This window comes from Musa acuminata, chromosome BXJ2-5 (genome assembly GCF_036884655.1).
Source record: "Musa acuminata AAA Group cultivar baxijiao chromosome BXJ2-5, Cavendish_Baxijiao_AAA, whole genome shotgun sequence".
NCBI classification, from domain to species: Eukaryota; Viridiplantae; Streptophyta; class Magnoliopsida; order Zingiberales; family Musaceae; genus Musa; species Musa acuminata.
Window position 1 is genome coordinate 8,707,960 of NC_088342.1, and position 18,991 is coordinate 8,726,950.

At 38.4% G+C, this 18,991-nt stretch overlaps 2 protein-coding genes across 2 annotated transcripts; both read right to left on the minus strand.

The window, feature by feature from the left end:
* Positions 1–524: 524 nt before the first annotated feature.
* On the minus strand, positions 525–1,753 carry LOC103984446 (brassinosteroid-responsive RING protein 1). The gene has a single exon (XM_009401930.3). It carries the CDS (start codon positions 1,251–1,253, stop codon positions 657–659), a length of 597 nt encoding a protein of 198 aa, XP_009400205.1. The 5' UTR covers positions 1,254–1,753; the 3' UTR covers positions 525–656.
* An 11,487-nt stretch (positions 1,754–13,240) lies between these two features.
* LOC135612375 (uncharacterized) lies at positions 13,241–18,581 on the minus strand. The gene is made up of 8 exons (XM_065108599.1): positions 18,290–18,581; positions 18,177–18,198; positions 15,953–16,009; positions 15,790–15,871; positions 14,315–14,410; positions 13,966–14,090; positions 13,855–13,873; positions 13,241–13,768 (listed from the first exon to the last, which is right to left on the minus strand). The coding sequence occupies exons 1-8, from the start codon at positions 18,387–18,389 to the stop codon at positions 13,478–13,480; spliced, it is 792 nt and encodes a 263-aa protein (XP_064964671.1). The 5' UTR covers positions 18,390–18,581; the 3' UTR covers positions 13,241–13,477.
* Positions 18,582–18,991: the final 410 nt, after the last annotated feature.

The following is an 18,991-nucleotide window of genomic DNA, read 5'->3' on the forward strand; positions in this document are numbered from 1 at the left end:
TTACTTGCCAGTTGAAACGGAGTTTGCAGCAATCAATCGAGACATACAAAAGTGTCTGGAATCTGGCCACAATAATACTCAGACTGAAAGAGAGAAGCTGTGATCATCTTCCAAGGAAATAGTTGTAACCATGCTGCTGAAAAGCTCCTCCCTCGGGAACTTGGGCTCATTACTTGTTCTGATTCAAAAAAAGCTTGTTCTTCCTAGTGCACGGTGGAAGAAAAGAAGACTCTATGATCCAGGAATCAAAATTGCAGCTTGCATGTCTCCATTCCATGTTGCAAACTACTGCCTTCCTGTGGAACCAAGACTCATGATGAAGTCATACAGACACGAACAGAAGGTATATTTCGCAGCAGTTAATTGAGAATGGTCAAAAACTACAACATCTCAACAATGCAGGCTAAACGTCTATTAGTTATCTCTCTCTCTCTCTCTCTCTCTGTGTGCAGGGGGCATTCATGGAGATTGTGATGAGAACTGAGCTGAACTTGATCGGTAAACTTGAGCTATCTACAAGCAAATGAAAGAAGAAAATAAAAGGTTGTACTTCTTCGACTCTGCAGGACAAATATCAGGTTCAGCTATGTGGCTGCCAGTCTATTCTATATACAAATTTCGACGATCCAACTTCCTCATGCTGGTAGATTTGCTACCTAAGAGGCAGAGAAGAGCTGGTGGGGAAGCAGCAGAGTTGGACTCGGCGGCGAGGCCGAGGCAAAGGGAAAAGAGAAGAAGTCGTCGTAGTATGAGTCCGGGACGCCGGCCGCAGCCCACATTTGATCGTCCACGGCGACCGGCATCTCCCCCGGGACGAGCGGCGTGCGGCACAGCGGGCACGTCCGCTGGTGGTGCTCCAGCCACCGGTCGAGGCAGCCACGGTGGAAGACGTGCCTGCAGTTGCTCAGGCGCCGGACCTCCTCCGCTGCCTCGAACTCGTACAGGCAGACAACGCAGCTGTCCCCGACGTGCTGCCCGGCCGCACCCAGCTCCTCGTACCGCACCACCGGGAGCGCCTCCCGGATCAGCATCGCCGACACCGACGGGGATTGCGGCGGCTGCAGGAGCTGCTGGTGGTCGAGGTTTCTGTGGCCGCTGTTCTCGGGCCAGGGGGCGTCGGCGTCGAGGAGGTCTCCAAGGCCGACCGCGTCGAAGGCCCGGAAGATGAACCGCCGCACGTAGCCGAGGATCAAGGCCATGTGGAGGACAATCCTCGGCATCAACAGCTCCGAGTAGCCGACCGGAAACCCCATGCCGATCCCAAAGAAGAACACCCAACTATTTAACAGTGGATCCAAGAAGAGTCTTGCAAGCCTCCAACCTCGTTCTCTATCCTTTTCTTTGATGCTCCTCTAATTCTCATCAACTAAATGTTGGGAATTGGACACTGCAGAGCCAAGTCGTCGTCCTCCTGTTCTTCGAAGCTCCTCTCGAGTTCTCTCAACCAGACAAGATCAAGAAATGATGGGGATCGGGGTATGCAGAGGAGGTGCGTCCGCCTCCACCTCTGGTTTGGGCAATTTATATCACCAAGTTTGGCAGGACTGACGCAGAAATCCAATGTGAATCTGCTGACGGAACTGTAGGAGGATGATTAACAAATAGGATTCGGGGGGATTAAGCGATAGGATATTATCGTCCTCATCCCCCTCCGGTTAAAAATGGGAGAAAAGGATGGTTTCAGGAAGGTGCGAGCCCCTCCGTCCCTCCCAAGCTGGCTTCTGGCCCCTGCACTTTTGTTTCTTGCGTGCTTTTTCCCCCCTTCCATGACCATGGACTGTATCGACTTTTGTCTTGTAGGCTCAAGGGGTGGTGAAGCTGGTCCATTTCCTTTTGAAGCGGTCTCAGATTTGCCACGTTGACGGACTTGATGCACGGTTCTCACCATACCCCCCACACAGCAGCAGTTTGATCTGGTAAAGCCAAAAATCCTTTTTTTTGTTCTTCGTTCTTCATCCGTTTTATAGGTTTCCAAGTTCCAGGCAAATAGGTTTCCCTACAACTATTTACTTTGCTGGTGCTGCTAAATAGAGCTCCAAAATCTGAGGAGAATAATCTTATTAGAATAATATAACCAGTGTTGAACAGTTGGTCACATGATCCTGAGCTCGGAAACAAAGAGGTGTCCGAGCCTTGTGTGTTAGTATTATGCATTTGAAAATTCCCATGCAGGAACAGCACTACATTTCTCTGTAGCTGGGGAACTCTTCCCTTCAAGCTGTTCCTTCTTGTCACGGCAGCTGCAAGCACAGGGCACCTTCCCATGTGACCTTGCAAGCTGTATCATATCAGGACAGTATTACTATACCACACTTTCACCATACGGATCTTGGGGATTATGAACCACATGAACAATCAATTGGTTGCAGCTTCTGATGCAAAGTTGCTCGTCACTGGCATCATTAGCTATCCTGAAAACACTCTCCAACACTGCCCCTGCTTGCTGGCCTTCACATGGCCTTCTCATTTCCCTCTGGAATCAGGGTCGCACTGCACAGCTCAAGTGGATCCACAGACACAGAATGATGATCTTTTGTTCTGCTTTGTCAGACGTCTATTGAAAGTTGGGATAACGACACTGTTTAGTGGCCTTTTGTTCCTATCAGAATGGCAGCAAGACATATGACCTCTACCGAGCTGCATTTCAAATTCCAAGAGTTGTTTAAGCATTGATGAATCAATAATCCGCCCCTGTAATTGTCATACTGTCTACTTACCTGTGTGACTCGAAATCCAACACCTTGGCGAGATATCCAAGGCTCAATGTGTTGACAGTTGAGTGGCGGCCATCATCTTGTCAGGTGGCATCACTGGTATGTCCCTTGTTTCGATTGCTTGCAACAGGTGTGTCCTTCCTTTCGTTTGCTAGTGACTACAAGGAGTGGGGGGCGTACAGAGGATTAACCTGGGTCGAGTTTCGATTTTGACGCCGACTAGAGAGAGAAAAAGCGAGTAGCTACCTGTCCTTGTCGCCCAAACGTCTTCATCAATGCCACTGTGTGTATCATGGCCCCCCACCCTTCTTCCCCCACAGCAAAGTGGGGGGTTGGAGGTGAGCAAGACATGATTTTGAAGGTTGCTTTCTTTCATTTTGCAGCCAAGCAAACAATAATTTAGGGTCATATTTGCAAAACACAGTCATTTGTATGCTTAGCTGAAGGCGAACTGCATGCTTTCTATTCGAGATGCGAAGAACTTGAGATAGGAGAGACGCTTACATGTCAGATCAAAAAAATTCTTATTTTATTAAAAAAAGTACAAATTAAAATGACATGGAATTCTTGTAAGCTATTGTAGGGCTGTCGTGGTGAAGCTTTGCTCACTTTCTTCTCGTTCTCGAGCTCGTCTTTGATGATGACAGAGATGAAGGATTCGGTATACTATTCTTCTCCGTCTCTGTCAATTACCACTCTGTGAGCTCAGAAAGGAGACGCCATGGACATGGTTGGTGAAATGTACAGTCATGCATCCTGTGCCGCTGACATCAACGTGTAACAATTCTTTAAACACTGAAGACTTTCCTTGGCCTCAAAGCATGCAAGCCACTGCTTTATGCAGTTTCTTTTGTTGGTGAGAGAGATTGGATAAAAGAAAGCGACAAGCATGAAGATTCTTGTTTTTCTCCCTCTATATGTAAATTAAAGAGGATATAATAAACCATCAAAACACTACAATACTGAGGCTAATCAAACAAGCAACAAAATATTGTAATAAGGATTAATAAACACAAGAAATTCACATGAAAAATCATTTAGTATTGTTAAAATAAATTTTGAACTAGAAGCTAACTCTGAATCCAACCTGATCTATATACTGCTCAGAAAAAAAAAAAGTTGAGCTCTTCTTTTCCTCTCTTCTTATTTTTAGGATTACTATAATTGATATAGGGATCTATTGGAAGGTGAGAAAAGAAATTTCTATGATGATACGATCCCTAAAAGTCTTATCTATATATAAACGAGAATAGAAAATCTAAGAAAAATAATTAGGAGAGTCCTTTCCATAAAGATCATCTCTTAAAGTATCATATCATAAGTGAAATTTTAACATAAGTGAAATTTCTTTGGTCGATAATCTTAATCAAAATTTAATTAGAATCTCAGTACATCTTAATAAATTAATCGGTAAATCTTTAATATTCTCCTACTTAACCAATTAATTGATAAGATAAAAAATTTAAAATTAAAATAAATAACTAAAATTTATTTTAAAAATAATTTTATCTCGTTAGATTCTAAAATTTTAAAAAACATTCATAGGTGCGTAAATTTAAAAGTATAAATAAATAAATCTAATAAATATAATAATATTATATTAATTTCGACTACTAATGTAAGTCATAATGGTCGTATGTCATCAATATCATATTTCTTTCTGTGTATTGCAATACTATTAGTCTTTCCTAATGTAGTACAAATGACTCTTATAATTTATCTTATGAAGATAACATATATATACATAATATGTATATATTTTCAACCATCCTATTATCGCATTCAACCATAATATATATACATAAATATGAATAAAATAACAAAAATAAATAATTTTAATTAAATAAATTAGAAAGTCAATTATAGTGTTTACTTAAATACGCATCACCTTATCTTTTATAGGACGCTCATAAACTCAATCATAAGAATATATTTTTTCAAGTACTTTAAGTTGTAAGGCCTAAGTGAATGAATCAATAATTAATATAGTGGAACTCAAGTTCTTAATTAACAATAATTATTTCTAAATTTATTCTTTAACCACTAAGTATTTTATGCTAATATACTTAGAATCACTATAGTACTTGTCATTCTTAGATAAGAAAAGCCCTACGACATGTCATAGAATATCTTCAACGATTTGACAATTAAGTTTGACCATACAAAGTTCTGAGTTGAAATTTTATAGTCATAAAACTTTAATAATCTCAAAGCATCTCACATAATCAACTTCTACTATTAATAATATAATTTTCATTTACCCTTCTAGCTAATGTAAACATAAATCATAAATTGGACTTTCTATTATCGAGATAATTTATAAAATCAGTATATGAAAATACCATCATTTTAAGTCGATTTGATTTTTTTTTATATGTGAGCATGTAGCCTTTGGTCTCTTATAGATATCTTATTTAATTCTTTTATAATTTTTAATATTTTATTTTTAGATAATTCTAATATCTATATAGTATCCTAACTATAAAACCGATATTTGGTCTAGTATAAATTTGAACATATAATATACTTGTAATTATGTATGCATAAGAAATATTTTTTTATTTAATTTTTTAAAGTTAAGTTTAGAGATTACTGACTTTGATTGAATCATAAAGTTTTATCATTTGTGAATAAAACTATATACTAAATCTTTCTAAGATAGTCTTAGTAATTATTAAGATGCATCCCTAACTATCTATATATCAATAAGATAAGTTATCTTAATCATATTAAAATTCTTAGTGAAAAATATTTTTTTATATAATAAATCAAAATTAATATTGACAAGTATAATATTATATATATATATATAATAATATATAATAACTGAATCCCATTAATCTTCAGATCAATATTTTTAACCCATAGCCCACTGATAACAAATCGCGATTCCTATTGAGGTTGACGACCCGTAAACGCAAGACATTCACGGGGAAGATGGGCATACGAATAATACAGAGGGGAAGACGGGCATGAATGCATACAACATCCTAAAGGCAGAAAGGCGATGTAATATAATCATATAATACAAGCATCATACGATAGAAATAAAAATAAAATAATATGATATAATTTAAACATATCTAAGACAGATCTAAACATTAAGATCTAAATTCTTTAACAATCTATGATAATCTCATACAAATTGTAAGAAATAAAATTATTATATGAAAATTTTATGTTATAATTAAAATCAAGTATCGTAAAGATGGTATGTACCTTTTGAATATGATAATCTGCACACAAAAGAAGCTTAGACTATTTTTCTTCTTTCTTTCTTTTCAGGAATATTGTAATTGTTGGAGTAGAGATAATCTGAAGGTGAAAAAAAAAGCCTTTATAATGATACGATTCTTAGAAGATTTTATCTATGAAAACAAAGGGTCTAGGAAAGGTAATCAAAAGACTCATTCCCATCGAGATCATCTCTTAACACATTCTAACATAAGTAAATTTCTTTTCCATTGATTGATAATTTGAATCAGAATTCAATTAAAATCTCTAAAATCTAACATATTCTTCTTATATCAACTTAAGGATATCATATACTTTATATAAAGAACAGTGTTTGGTTAAGAACATAATTGTTCACAATAAATAAAAAATCAGAATTCATCAATAAATATTTAACAAAATAGAGCTGCTGACTTCCAAAAAATAAATAGAATCTTGTGGTAGAGCTTAACATCAATAGGATACTAAAGAACTCATGAAGATCTGCTTGAATAAACCATTTAATTATCCATGATTGGTTTCTTCTTCGATGATGAATCCCTAGTTTTTGTTCTTCCAATTGCTCTCTTCTCTCCTTCTCCTCGCCTATTAGGCAATCTGTTGTCGCAGTATTGCTGGAGTTACTCTCCGGCTTTTGTGCTAAAAGATGCAAGATTGGATTCCTTATCTAACCCTATCCACTCTGAGTTGCTCACCAGCGTGACCTCAGATTTTGATGCTTGCCATCAGCCGCCTCGTACGTCAACCCCTGTCTCTCTCTTTACAGCTTGTCATCAACCCTCTATTCAACTTCTGCTCCTCCAAAAACCTGTTCTCTCTCTCTCTCTAGTGTTTGTCATCAGCCGCCTCGTACGACAGCTCCTTTTCCTGTATCTAATCTATCTATCTATTGCTTGTCGTAAGCCACCTCGTACGTCGACTTATCTTCTCTCTTTCTCCTTCTCTTTCTCTTTCTCTTTCTCCTTCCCATTACGCAGGCAAGTGGGAGACCTTTGATGGCCTACAACATCAAGGGTTAGGCAACCACACTTGTTTTCTTATGGTTGTTGGGTGCCATTTAAAGGTCACCATTCCATCCAAGGCCTTCGTCCTCAATTAACAATGGACTCTCTCTCTTCGCGAAAGGTGGGGCTTCTTGTCCCTTTTCTTTATCCTCCCTTCGTAGCCGCCGCAATCAATATGTTTCTGTTCTCTTCTGGATGGTTGCAGTGATTCTGGAACTCAGTGGTAAAAGATTACTTTCTCCTACCCTTCCTCGGTCAGTAAGTAGTCCTAACAATATCAGACACATTATTTATTCGACGATTTCTTTAAAAAAAATCCCTTTTTATTTTTATTTCAGAATGATGCTAATTTTTTTATTTTTTTATATTTAATATTTTTATTTTTATTATACTAAACATCCTTTGTCGTCATCTTTGGCCACCTTCGTCTTACCACAAGGCTTCATCATCTTCCCCCACTTTGATTGTCAAATGGGGAGGGGAAGAAGACCTTTACGATGGAGCTTCTCGTCCCTCCTCTCTTATATTCTCGAAGAAAATTCATCATTTTACCTTCGGGACCAACCCTAGTCTTTTCGTGCCATTATCATTGTCCTCGATCACATGACTTGATGTGATGAGCCATGAGGGAGATGAGGGAGGAAAAACCTCACTATCGTTGTCTCCTTCCTCTCCCATCGAGGTCAATGATCATGATATATGAGGAAGACTTGACGAGTGACATCACGGAAGACAATGGGACAAAGGTAATCGAGCGATGACAAGAGTTATTTATGGTGTTAGAGAGAAATTAAACATCAAATAAAAAATATTAAAAATGAAAAGCATTATCCCAAAAAAAAATTTTCTAAAGAAAATCATCCTTGTTTATATCTATAATTTTCTGTCATATTCATATTTACAAAACGACAATAATAACCTATGTATTATCTATCAAATAGATTAAGAAATTTCAATATTCATTAAAAAAATGTTTAAATTTTATTTATATTTTATTTATAATTTATATTTTTGTTTATCTTGTATTATTAATACTAATTGTCTAACATAGTCTAGCTATTATATTTATAGGTATAATTGATAAGCATATAAGATTTCCTCAAAGCAGTTGAGGAAATCTCTAAGCAGTTGAGAAAAATCCTTCGTGCTGAATATGTATAACCTCCCTACTGAGTGTATATAAATAGCTATCAAGAGCTGACTATCAAAATGAACTGGACAATTACATCTTATACATTTCATAGTTTCTTCTACAATTTCTATCTTTCTATATTCTTCGTTTAATTTTTATGATGGTATCAAAGCCTTTTTCCTTGCGGATGTAGGCAGCTTTGCCGAAGCGTAGTGCTGCTGCTTACCTCTCCTCCAGTGTCGTTGCTTCCTGTTCCGGAGTCGGGGACTACTCGGCCACCTCCTACCCTCACAAGTACCTCGCCTACACTACCGTGGTGGCCGCCGTCCTTGCAACTGCTCCTCGGCCAGCGACCTCTCCTCATTGCTGCAGCTTCCTCACCCATCGTTGCAACCTCCTCTATAGTGCATCGCTGCAGCCTCCTATGCAGTTCATCGTTGTAGCCTCCTTTGCAGCGCATCGATCTGCTTTTCTCCTCCTCCCTCCCTCCTATATCTTTACATCTTTTGTAAATATCACTTAAACTACCACAAAATATCTGGGATGTCTTCATTTTCCTCTTCCGATATTCTTGTCCTTGTTTCTGTAGGGACTCTGAGTACTTTTCAAAGTCTTATCACCATCAATGCTGCAGCACTTATTCCCCTCAAATTATCCAAAGGCGGTAACTACGCATTTTGGCGAGCACAACTTTCTAATCTTCTATTTGGCTATGATCTTCTAGGTTACGTTGATGGCTCTCTCCAGTGTCCACCCGAAATGATCAACATCCCAGGTGAACCCAGTCCAATGCCAAATCCAGCCCACAAACTATGGGTATGTCAAGATCGCCTCATCCTCCAAGCTATTCAAGCTTCCGTTGCTGGATCCATTGCCCCGATATCCTCATGTACGACTGCTGCAGAAGCATGGTGCAAATTATAAACAACTTTGGCAAATCGCTCGCATACTTGCATGCTCGGATTTCTCTCCAATCTGATGAAAACGAAACAAGAGGAAAGTACTATTGCTGATTATCTACAACATATCAAAGTTATCATTAATGATTTAGCTTTGATAGGTCATTCTCTCAGTGATGAAGAAGCCCTAATCCATACTCTCAATGGCCTAGGAGGCGAGTACAAAGAATTGACAGCAGCACTTCGGGCACGCGACTCACCAATATCATTCGAAGAACTTTATGATAAGTCGATCGACTATGAGACGTACTTGAAGCGTGATGATAGGTTGCCCAGACCACCTATTACAGCTCAGGTCAATCAAAAATCTAAGAGGAAGAGCAACCAGTACAATAAGCACGTCAACAACGATTTGGCTAAGTTGCCTCCTAGCCCTATGGGGCCCAACCAAACCCCCCTTATCCATATCAAGGTGGTAACTTTCATAATCCTCAGCCATCGCGTTCTGACTTCACAAGTCACCAACGAGTCGTTTGCCAACTATGTGATAAAGTCGGACACTCCGCAAAAGTCTGTCGGTCTCGCCCCGGACTCCCTGCTCCATTACAGTGGCCTCAGGCGAATTTCATGGCTACTCCAACTCCTACCCAACCTAATTGGATTGTGGACTCGGGCGCCTCTCATTTCATCACCTTTGATCTTCAAAACTTGTCCATCCATAACAACTATGACGAAAATGAAGATATTATCATCGGTGACGATAAAAGAATTCCTATTACTCATTCTGGTTCCTCAACGCTTAGTTCACTTACCACAACTTTTACACTCGATGATATTTTGTGTGCACCTAACATTAAAAGAAATCTCATTTCCGTTTCTCAATTCTGTAAACAAAATAATAGCTCAATTGAATTCTTTCCTAACTTTTTTCTTGTGGATTTGAGCACGGGGGCATCCTTGGTCCAAGGTCAGAACAAAGACGATATCTATAAGTGGCCATCTGCTTCGTAAATTACCCTTCCTACTGCTCACTCTTCAGTCGCAGCTCCGGTCGATGTATGACATCGTCGTCTTGGTCATCCCTCCCCTTTTATCCAGCAAAAAATACTTTCTCATTATTCTCTTCCTACCTTTAAAATCAATAGCACTATCAATCATTGCGATGCTTGTCTTTGCAATAAAAGTCATAAATTACCTTTTGGGACAACCTTCATTTCTTGCTCTAAACCATTTAAAATTATTTATACCGACGTGTGGGGCCCTGCCCCAATTCCTTCTTTTGATAAGTTTCGCTTTTATGTCATTTTTGTAGACTATTTTACTAAGTACACATGGTTATATCCTCTCCACCATAAGTCTGATGTTTCCAAAGTATTTACCAACTTTCGAAAGTTGGTCGAGAATTTTTTTCAATCTTCCATTAAAACAGTTTACTCTGATGGCAGAGGCGAATATCAAGCCCTCGTATCCTGCAAAGGGTTTCATCAACGACCTGGTGTCGACTTCATAGAGACATTTAGTCCTATTGTTAAACCTACAACAATCCGTCTTATCCTAAGTTTGGCCATCTCAAAGGGTTGGCACATACGATAATTGGATGTTAACAATGCCTTTTTACAGGGGACACTTACTGAAGATGTCTTTATGTAGTAACCTCCTGGTTTCGTTCATCCTCAATATCCGAGGCATGTCTGCAAACTTCAAAAAGCTATTTATGGACTTCGTCAAGCTCCAAGGGCTTGGTATAACGAGCTTGGCTCATTTTTAACCTCAATTGGCTTCATCAATTCCAAGTCTGATACCTCGTTATTCATTTGCCAGCACAATGGAAGCATAATATATCTTTTAGTATATGTGGATGATATTATTATCACAGGAAATGATCCTTTGAAGACTCAAGCATTTCTAAAGTACTTGGCCGATCGATTCTCCCTCAAAGATCTAGAAACTTTAAGCTACTTTTTGGGAGTGGAAGCAACATTTACACCTTCAGGTCTCTTCCTATCACAAAGAAAGTATATTCAAGATTTATTATCAAAGACAAACATGTAGGATGCGAAAGAGGTTACAACTCCTCTCTCTACTAGTGAATCACTTAAATTATGTGATAAAAGTCCTACAGATTCGACTCAATATCAACAAGTCCTTGGCTCCTTACAGTACTTGGCTCTCACTCGTCCAGATATTTCATTTGCCGTTAGTAAATTATCGCAATTCATGCATCAACCATCTACTACGCGTTGGTCTACGGTCAAACGAATTTTGCAGTATCTTAAAGGGACCTTAATCATGGCATTTTTTTTCGCAAAAATACTTCACTCCAACTTCATGCCTTTGCTGATGTTGATTGGGTAGGGAACTTTGATGATAGAACATTTACATTAGGATACATTGTTTTCCTTGGAGCTACTCAAATCAATTGGAGTTCTAAAAAACAAAAGACGGTTGCACAATCTACAACTGAAGCTGAATATCGTGCCATCGCTACCGCCACTACTGAACTCAATTGGGTCACAAATTTGCTCAAGGAACTCAACGTCAACTCTACAATTATTCCTACAATATATTGTGATAATATTGGAGCTACCTACTTATGTGCTAATCCAGTGTTTCATTCCCACATGAAACACATAACCATTGACTTCCACTTCGTGCGAGATCAAGTTATCAGACATCAACTCCGTATTTCTCACGTACATACAGCTGATCAACTAGCAGACTCACTCACAAAGCCTCTCGCCCGTAAACTTTTTTCATCTTATCGCTGAGTATGTATAAATAGCTATCAAGAGCTCACTATCATGAACTAGACAATTACATCTTATACATTTCATAATTTTTTCTATAATTTCTATTCTTTTATATTCTTTGTTTAATTTTTATGAATAATGTCTAAGTATATAATACATAGTTATAGTTAATCATAATTTCGGACTTGACTCATCGCATTTTGATTCCCAAGTGAATTCAATCAACTAACATCAAGTAAAATAATGGATCGAAATCTTCCCATTTGTTTCTCATGATCCGTGCGTCTCACAAATGTTTCTTTGATGAAGGACTATCTATAGCCTTTTCCAATGTGCGTAGATCACGTTTTCCTCGACGATCCCATGTATATATGCATCAATCATGTTACCATCAAATAGTACGAATGGATCTACGTCGAATCCAAAGATGTGCCTTTTGCTCCCACTTTACTAAACATGTGGTCGAGCATAAGTTATCTTCTCAGCATCATTCTATCAACTTAATAGTCAAATAATCTAATGTTTTTTTAGTCATGCGAGTGTTCGACGAAATGTCTTAGAAGGTCTATATAACATATGGAGGAGACGATCCAGAGAATTCCTGTAGATGATTTGCTGCCATCATCGTTTCGAGCCGTTGACGCATACAACGCGGAGAGTCCTGCTCCTGGATTTGACGTCCGGCACGCGTCACCGGACGGTGAGAGCAGAGTGCCTTTCTTTGGCGGGGTTGCCGGCGGTTCACAAGCGTTGAAGAGTCGGAGATGGGTTGGCGATGGCGGACCACGTAGCGTTGTCGGACGCGTGACAGCGCGAGAGGTGCGTTGCATCTGTCAACGCAGCCGGGCTCGTGCATTGCACCTGCTTACGTGGCCGAGGGCGTGCGTGCATTGCACCGGGTTGATGGTGACCGGCGGGAGAGCAGACTTTTGTGGCGATGTTTTTGTGATTGGGAAGTAGAATGACCACAACCATTGAAGCATGATTATTAAGAATCAGATCAGATATTAACTCGATAAGATCAGTAATCGAACTAATTGAATCATGAGTTTAATGTTTTTTGTTTCAAATATATAAATTATATTATAAAATTAGTAATATAATAAAGGAGAATGATATGTTGATAAATTAATTTTTAAAAAAATTAAATATTATGAACTTAGTTGGATTTATCTAAACCGTGAGATTTTTTTTTTATATTAATATCCATATATAAGAAGGGATCAAGAGGGGCAATTTGGAATCTAAACATCAGCTTTCTACCATGCAAAAGCTTTGAACTTTTTTACCCAAGCAAAAACCTCATTGTTTGACTCTTCAAAAACACAATGACCAAAAACATCAGGGTTTACTTCTTCAGGTTCCATTTAAATCACAATTCACGAGCCTAATTGCATCACAAAGGACAGGGAGTGTAAAGCGTACTGATCATGATTGGCATTTTGATCCAATAAAAACAGCAACAGGAAAGATATTAAAGGGTGTCTCAACATGACAACATAGGATGTGAAGGTAGAAATATTGAAGTTAAAGGCCACTAACAATAACAACACTTTTCAACCAACAAACTTGTGCAACGGCACGACTAGACTGAGAATGTCACCAAATGTTTACCAATGTATATATAAACATGTCGTCTAGCAACCAATTACAACATAAATGACAGTAATTGTTTAAAAGAACCTACTAGAGAGGGGCATACTCACTAGCGAACAAGACAGAATGGCTTTCCGATGGATGGATTTTACTTGGGATATCCAGTAGGGGGATAACCAGGTGCAGGGTAAGAACCAGGTGGCGGATATGATCCCGCTGGTGGGTATGAACCAGCTGGATAAGCCGGCGGGTAGCCGGTCGGGGGATATGCAGGAGGAGGATAACCATACGGTTGCCCGTAAGCTGGCTGCGGGGCATATCCAGCAGGAGGTGGAATGGGCTGATCAATGCGAGACATCTGCTGGACTGGAGGCACAGCCATCGCTGGCGGTGGTCCAAACTTGCCATCTCTCTTATCCATCTCGACCTTATGTTGTGTCTGCAACCATGCCAGGAAACTTTGATTAGTGGTACTCGGTAGGGCAGGAAAGCAATGCAATGGAGACAAATCTGATGTACACATACCTGCATGCACGCGCAGACCCTGCAAAGGGATTGCAAGTGAAAAAAGATGAGGTCTTAAATATCACTTAACATGAACTAAAAAGCAAGAGTGCAAAGGAACATGGGTCTTACGTGCAGTACACAAAGTCAGACATACAGGATAATATCTGGGAAGCTTCTTGGATCTCCTCACTTCCGACAATCATCGCAACGATGGAAAAGATACAAGCAACTTGTTGCAGACAAAACATGAATCCCTGCAGTTAAATTAATTCACATAAACAAGCATAATTTAGGACTTAACAGCTGATTTCACATTAAAAAAAATTCTTTATGGCTGGTAATGGATCTGAAACAGGCCTCAATTATGGACAGTCACAGCCCATGAAGCCTGGAAGTTCACATTAGACCAAAGTAGATGGGCTGGCCCACCACTGGTTGCATGAAATGGAGGACAGAGAGGAAGAGATGGAGGAAATACAATAATGCAGTTATCGCATTGAGTAGTCTGTATGTTGAACTCATCCTGGAGTAAGAAGCGAGTTGAAGCAACAGAATTGCCAAAGCACAAAAAGACCTGCAAAATAAATATACAAAGTAACCATTTGGATCAAGTACCAATCATGCTAGTTGACATATAACAGTCTTGAAGATATTCACTAGCCAAATTTTCTGCTGTGTGAAGAAAGACAAGATGAGTACATTGACAATCATTCTGAAACACCTTACAAAGCAAACTAGTTTAAAATGCAAATGCAACTAAACCATTAAATCTTGTCAGATGTTCTCACAGAATATAAGCTCTATGATATGCCATACATATATTAAAGAGGACATACAATTGTGAATTATGTGCGCTAGATCAGCAGTACTATCAAGTAAAAAATGCCAATGGACATAAGACTAGGTTTCAAATTTTGTAATGTTACAGCTTAAGCATCAGTTTGATCTAATCACCTCAGTTGAGAAATACAGAAGAGTTACCTAGTAGGAGAGATGCAAGGAAATGCACCAAAATGTAACACAACAGTGATAAAGATATAAAATATACAAGCAAGGCATTCTAATTTATGGGAGAGAGAAAAAGAAAAGGATCTCCCAATTAACTAAAGAAAAAAAAGACAGAATGTGACACATGAGCACATCATTGAGCCAAAATTGAAACTGTGAGGAGGCATAACACTACACAAAAGTAGGAAAGTCATCAGATAAAGATGCAAAGGAACAAAATTTCAGACACGCATGACAATTGGAGAGCAGTCAATCAATAGAGTACAGTCATCCACGTATATTAGCTCCATAGGAGGAAAAGACATACCACCATTCACCAGGTAGGTAGGTGAGACAGGAAAGTCAAAAATAGGTAGGAAAAAATATTGGAAGAATTTTTGAAATATTGCATGCAGAATCCAATGAGGTTGAGGCTTTTATTGGAAGCTTCTAACAAAATTTAATAGTACAGTCAATGTTTTTTATGGGTAAGGTTGACTTTTAAAGTGGGTGGTCATTATTTATAGAGCCCACATGAATCTAACAATCAGCCAGTTGGTCAACATTCCAAGATCAGGACCAACTTATTTGGCCAATGAGTCAAGTTAAATTAGGTCGAAGCATGTAACTACAAGCTGGATTGACAAGAAGAATTTTGCATTAATACAAACTACATTTAGGTCCAACTGGTTCAGTTGAATCTGGACATTAATATCCAATTTAGGTCTGCCATTGAGTTGAGATCTTCTTTCAAAGAACAATTTAGTGCTGATTTAGATCCAGTTTCTTTTCTTTCAAAGATGAGGCAAAGAACTGCATTAAGATAACTACAGATTAGATTTAGAGAATGAGAAAATTTTCAATCAATTATGATAACCTTATGATGATGACAGTACAGAAGGTTAGGTGTGCTTTGCTTCCAAAACCAAAATACTTAACTAGAAGTGAATTAAAAGCTTCATATACCTCGGTGCAAAGGCAGAACTCTGGGCATCGCCTTTCTCCACATTTTCCACTGCATGGCAAGTAACCCGCACAACAGACATACCTATAAAAGAAAGAAATTTAAACTAGTATCAATTCTTTAAAGTTTATAAGCAAAATAGGACAATTTATAAACCAAAACTACCTTGACATGTCATTGTAAAGAGCTCTTTTGCGAAGCATGTAGGAGACACATGGCCCACTAATAACAGGAAAAAGATGTATCAGAGATCATTCCAACTATGGAAAATAGTTCCATATTGTAAAATACGAAAAGGAAATGAGAGTTATTATCAGAATGACAATGATTCTAAATTTGGATGTCAACCTTTTCAAAAAGCAACAACGGAGAAAGATGTTCTTTATTTACGGATGGCCATCTAATGCATGCAACATAGATATAAATACATTCAAATTAGAATAATCAAAATTGAAGTGTTTGGTGTGTGCACATTCCCTTTCCTTTACCATAAACAAATTCAAATTAAGGGAATCTTGATTTTGTACAAACTTCATCTTTTGTCACTTGGGTGTAATAGCTGATACCACATGCAAATTTGTCATAAGAACTCAAGTGAGGAAGCCAAACGTGGGAATCCATCTTTTTCGTCTTAGTCAATTCATCTCAAATTTCAAACCTTCAAATCTTTTTGCTTACATTGAGAATATTACATTAAGTCCAATAATAACAACTTGAAGAATCTCAGAACAAGATCTAAGAATAAGTATATATTTAAATATGAAATAGCATTAAACAAAAGTTTGTCACAGAGTTCTGAATTAACAATCCCATCATCAGAAGCTTCCAAAAGACTTGAGCCATCAATATTTCCAAATTTTATGTGTTTTTATCAATGTAAACTTTTTTCCTAACAGATACAGTGATCAGTGATATCATCATCCTGTTATAGGAAAAACAGAAGAAAAAAAAAACATTTAGTTTGAGTAATCAATTTTGCAAGGTAAACCCTAGCTATGTTCAAATTTGTTCCTATGCAATAGGATGAAGTGGTCAGATTAGAGTTCAATGCTTGCAACAGTTCCAGAGAAGCCACACTAATAAGTTGTTTTGGATGTCCAACCAAAAGCAAGCAACTCTCTGCCTTAATTGTATACTTTGTAATTGCAAATCATGCTAAAAGATTCCTTCTTTTACAAGCTTAAACTCTTTTATTTGCATATTTATCTTATTGGACAAGAGGGTGAATTCTGCCATGGTAAGGTAGCTCCTTTGTGTCCCAAATATCGATATTCCACGAGGCAATGAGCAGGATATTAGTGTTATTGAAGATGACATGCAGGCCATCAATCTCTCTTTAACATTACATTTTACTGTCTTGCCACTTTTCTATATTTCTTTTCTCTTCTAGCATCACATTGCACTTTTACAATTTACTGCATCGTTGGTTTATGAAAGATCAAGATGCTTTTCAAGCGTATTGGCATAACATCCAGGTAATGAAGTCACTGGTATAAAATCACCATGATAGCACCATAAGACAAGCCCTTAGATCAGTTTCTTATTTTTTAAAGAAAGTTTGTTAACTTTTTTAAATTGAAAAGTTTACTTGAAATTGAGCTTCAACCTCACTTTTTCATAGACAAATCTTGCTGTACAATTCACCACCAAACAGAACACATGGTTATTAAGCACATAAGTACTGCATCGATTTCTAAACAAATCCAAGGCAGAAATGTCACAAATGTTTTTGTTCATAAGTAGCTGCCAACTATGAAATCTTGAAGAATTTGGGAGAATAAAGAAATAGTTAGAGATTTTTTGTGTTTATTTCCCTTTATGATGTGGCTTGGGGGGAACACAACGCCAAAAAAATGGGGTAGGACTTTTGCCTTCCCTAAATAATGTGATAATAAAAATACAAAATAGAAAGATTGAGAACCCTAGAACAGTTGTTTTTACACAGGAAAAAAAAAAATGAAAGTTTCCAACTGAAGAACTGAAGTTACTGTTTACTCTAATTAGGGAGCATAAGACGAGGACAAGTCTCTATTCCTTATAGCTAACAGATTCAAGACATTGCATCATCAGTTTCAGGGTAAAAGCATCACTGACAACCAGCACTGCAATCCTTACATATTCCCCCAGTAATGTTTCCCCACCTTTCCAGCTATAACGTGAACTCAATCTTCAAAATCCACGAGCATATTCATGCAAAAGATCACAAAAAAAATAAAGATATACCATCGACCGATTTGGGACACATCAAGATTCCAGTTATCAAAAGATGAAGGCAATTACGGATAGAAACAAGAAAGCTATCGAGAAAAAGAACCGGAATTGGATTTATCTGCAACATTTTTTTTCAGAATAAAGGCGAATCGGATCGTCGAAAGGCCTGAGGGCTTACCACCAAAGCGCCAGGCAGCAGACTGCAAAGCAGATGGGAACGCATCAGTCAGATATCTCGAAAGGAACCAGAAATCGAAGGAGAAGAAGGAAGAGGAAGGGGAGGAATCTTACAGGGGAAGTCGGCCTGAATGGTGCTCATTAGATCGGTGTGCCAGACGTTCCGGTAGCTCTGTCGGAGCTGCATCTTGTCGAGGTACTCCTGCGACGCCATGGCCAGCCTCACTGATCGAACGCGGGATCCGGCAGCGACTCGAGGAGGAGGAGAAGGGTGGCGATCGAGATCGGGAGAAGAAGAGATGCCGCTTTTTGAGATGGGCACGAAAGGCGTAGCGGGGTCGCGTCGTTGGTGATGACTCCGGGTCAAACTAGATTAGTACTTCCTTGACCAATCAACGATGTAACCCTCATGGGCCCACTGTTATAATATAGCCATCCTCCAGTAAAACGGCGGGTATATCTCCAGGTAAACAAATAAGTGTACAATTTATTTATGCGCTCATTTTGTAACCCTTGCTTGCTACATATCTTCCCGCACAAACGAAGAAGAAAAAAAGGGAGATGAAAACATATTATAGAAAAAAGAAAAGAAAAAGCCTTTCGATCCGAACTGTCGTTTCTAATGTTTCTTTTGGTTAATAGTCAATATCCTATTTATCATTACTTAATGGGAAACAATTATTAATTAATTTTTTTAGAATAATCCCCATCTTGTTAAAATAATACTAGAAAACTTGATACAAAATGTTACGAGGTGAAGAACCTTTCCAGAAAGCATTAGTTACATTTAATCTAACGAAATTGGTCGATTTGTAG

Coding starts and splice junctions, on each gene's coding strand:
- LOC103984446 (XM_009401930.3), bottom strand. CDS start 1,253: ATGGGGTTTCCGGTCGGCTACTCGGAGCTGTTGATGCCGAGGATTGTC.
- LOC135612375 (XM_065108599.1), bottom strand. CDS start 18,389: ATGGCGTCGCAGGAGTACCTCGACAAGATGCAGCTCCGACAGAGCTAC. Junction 16,010..18,176: donor TGCTGCCTGGCGCTTTGGTG/GTAAGCCCTCAG, acceptor TCCTGTTATTAG/TGGGCCATGTGTCTCCTACA. Junction 15,872..15,952: donor CTTTACAATGACATGTCAAG/GTAGTTTTGGTT, acceptor TTTCTTTTATAG/GTATGTCTGTTGTGCGGGTT.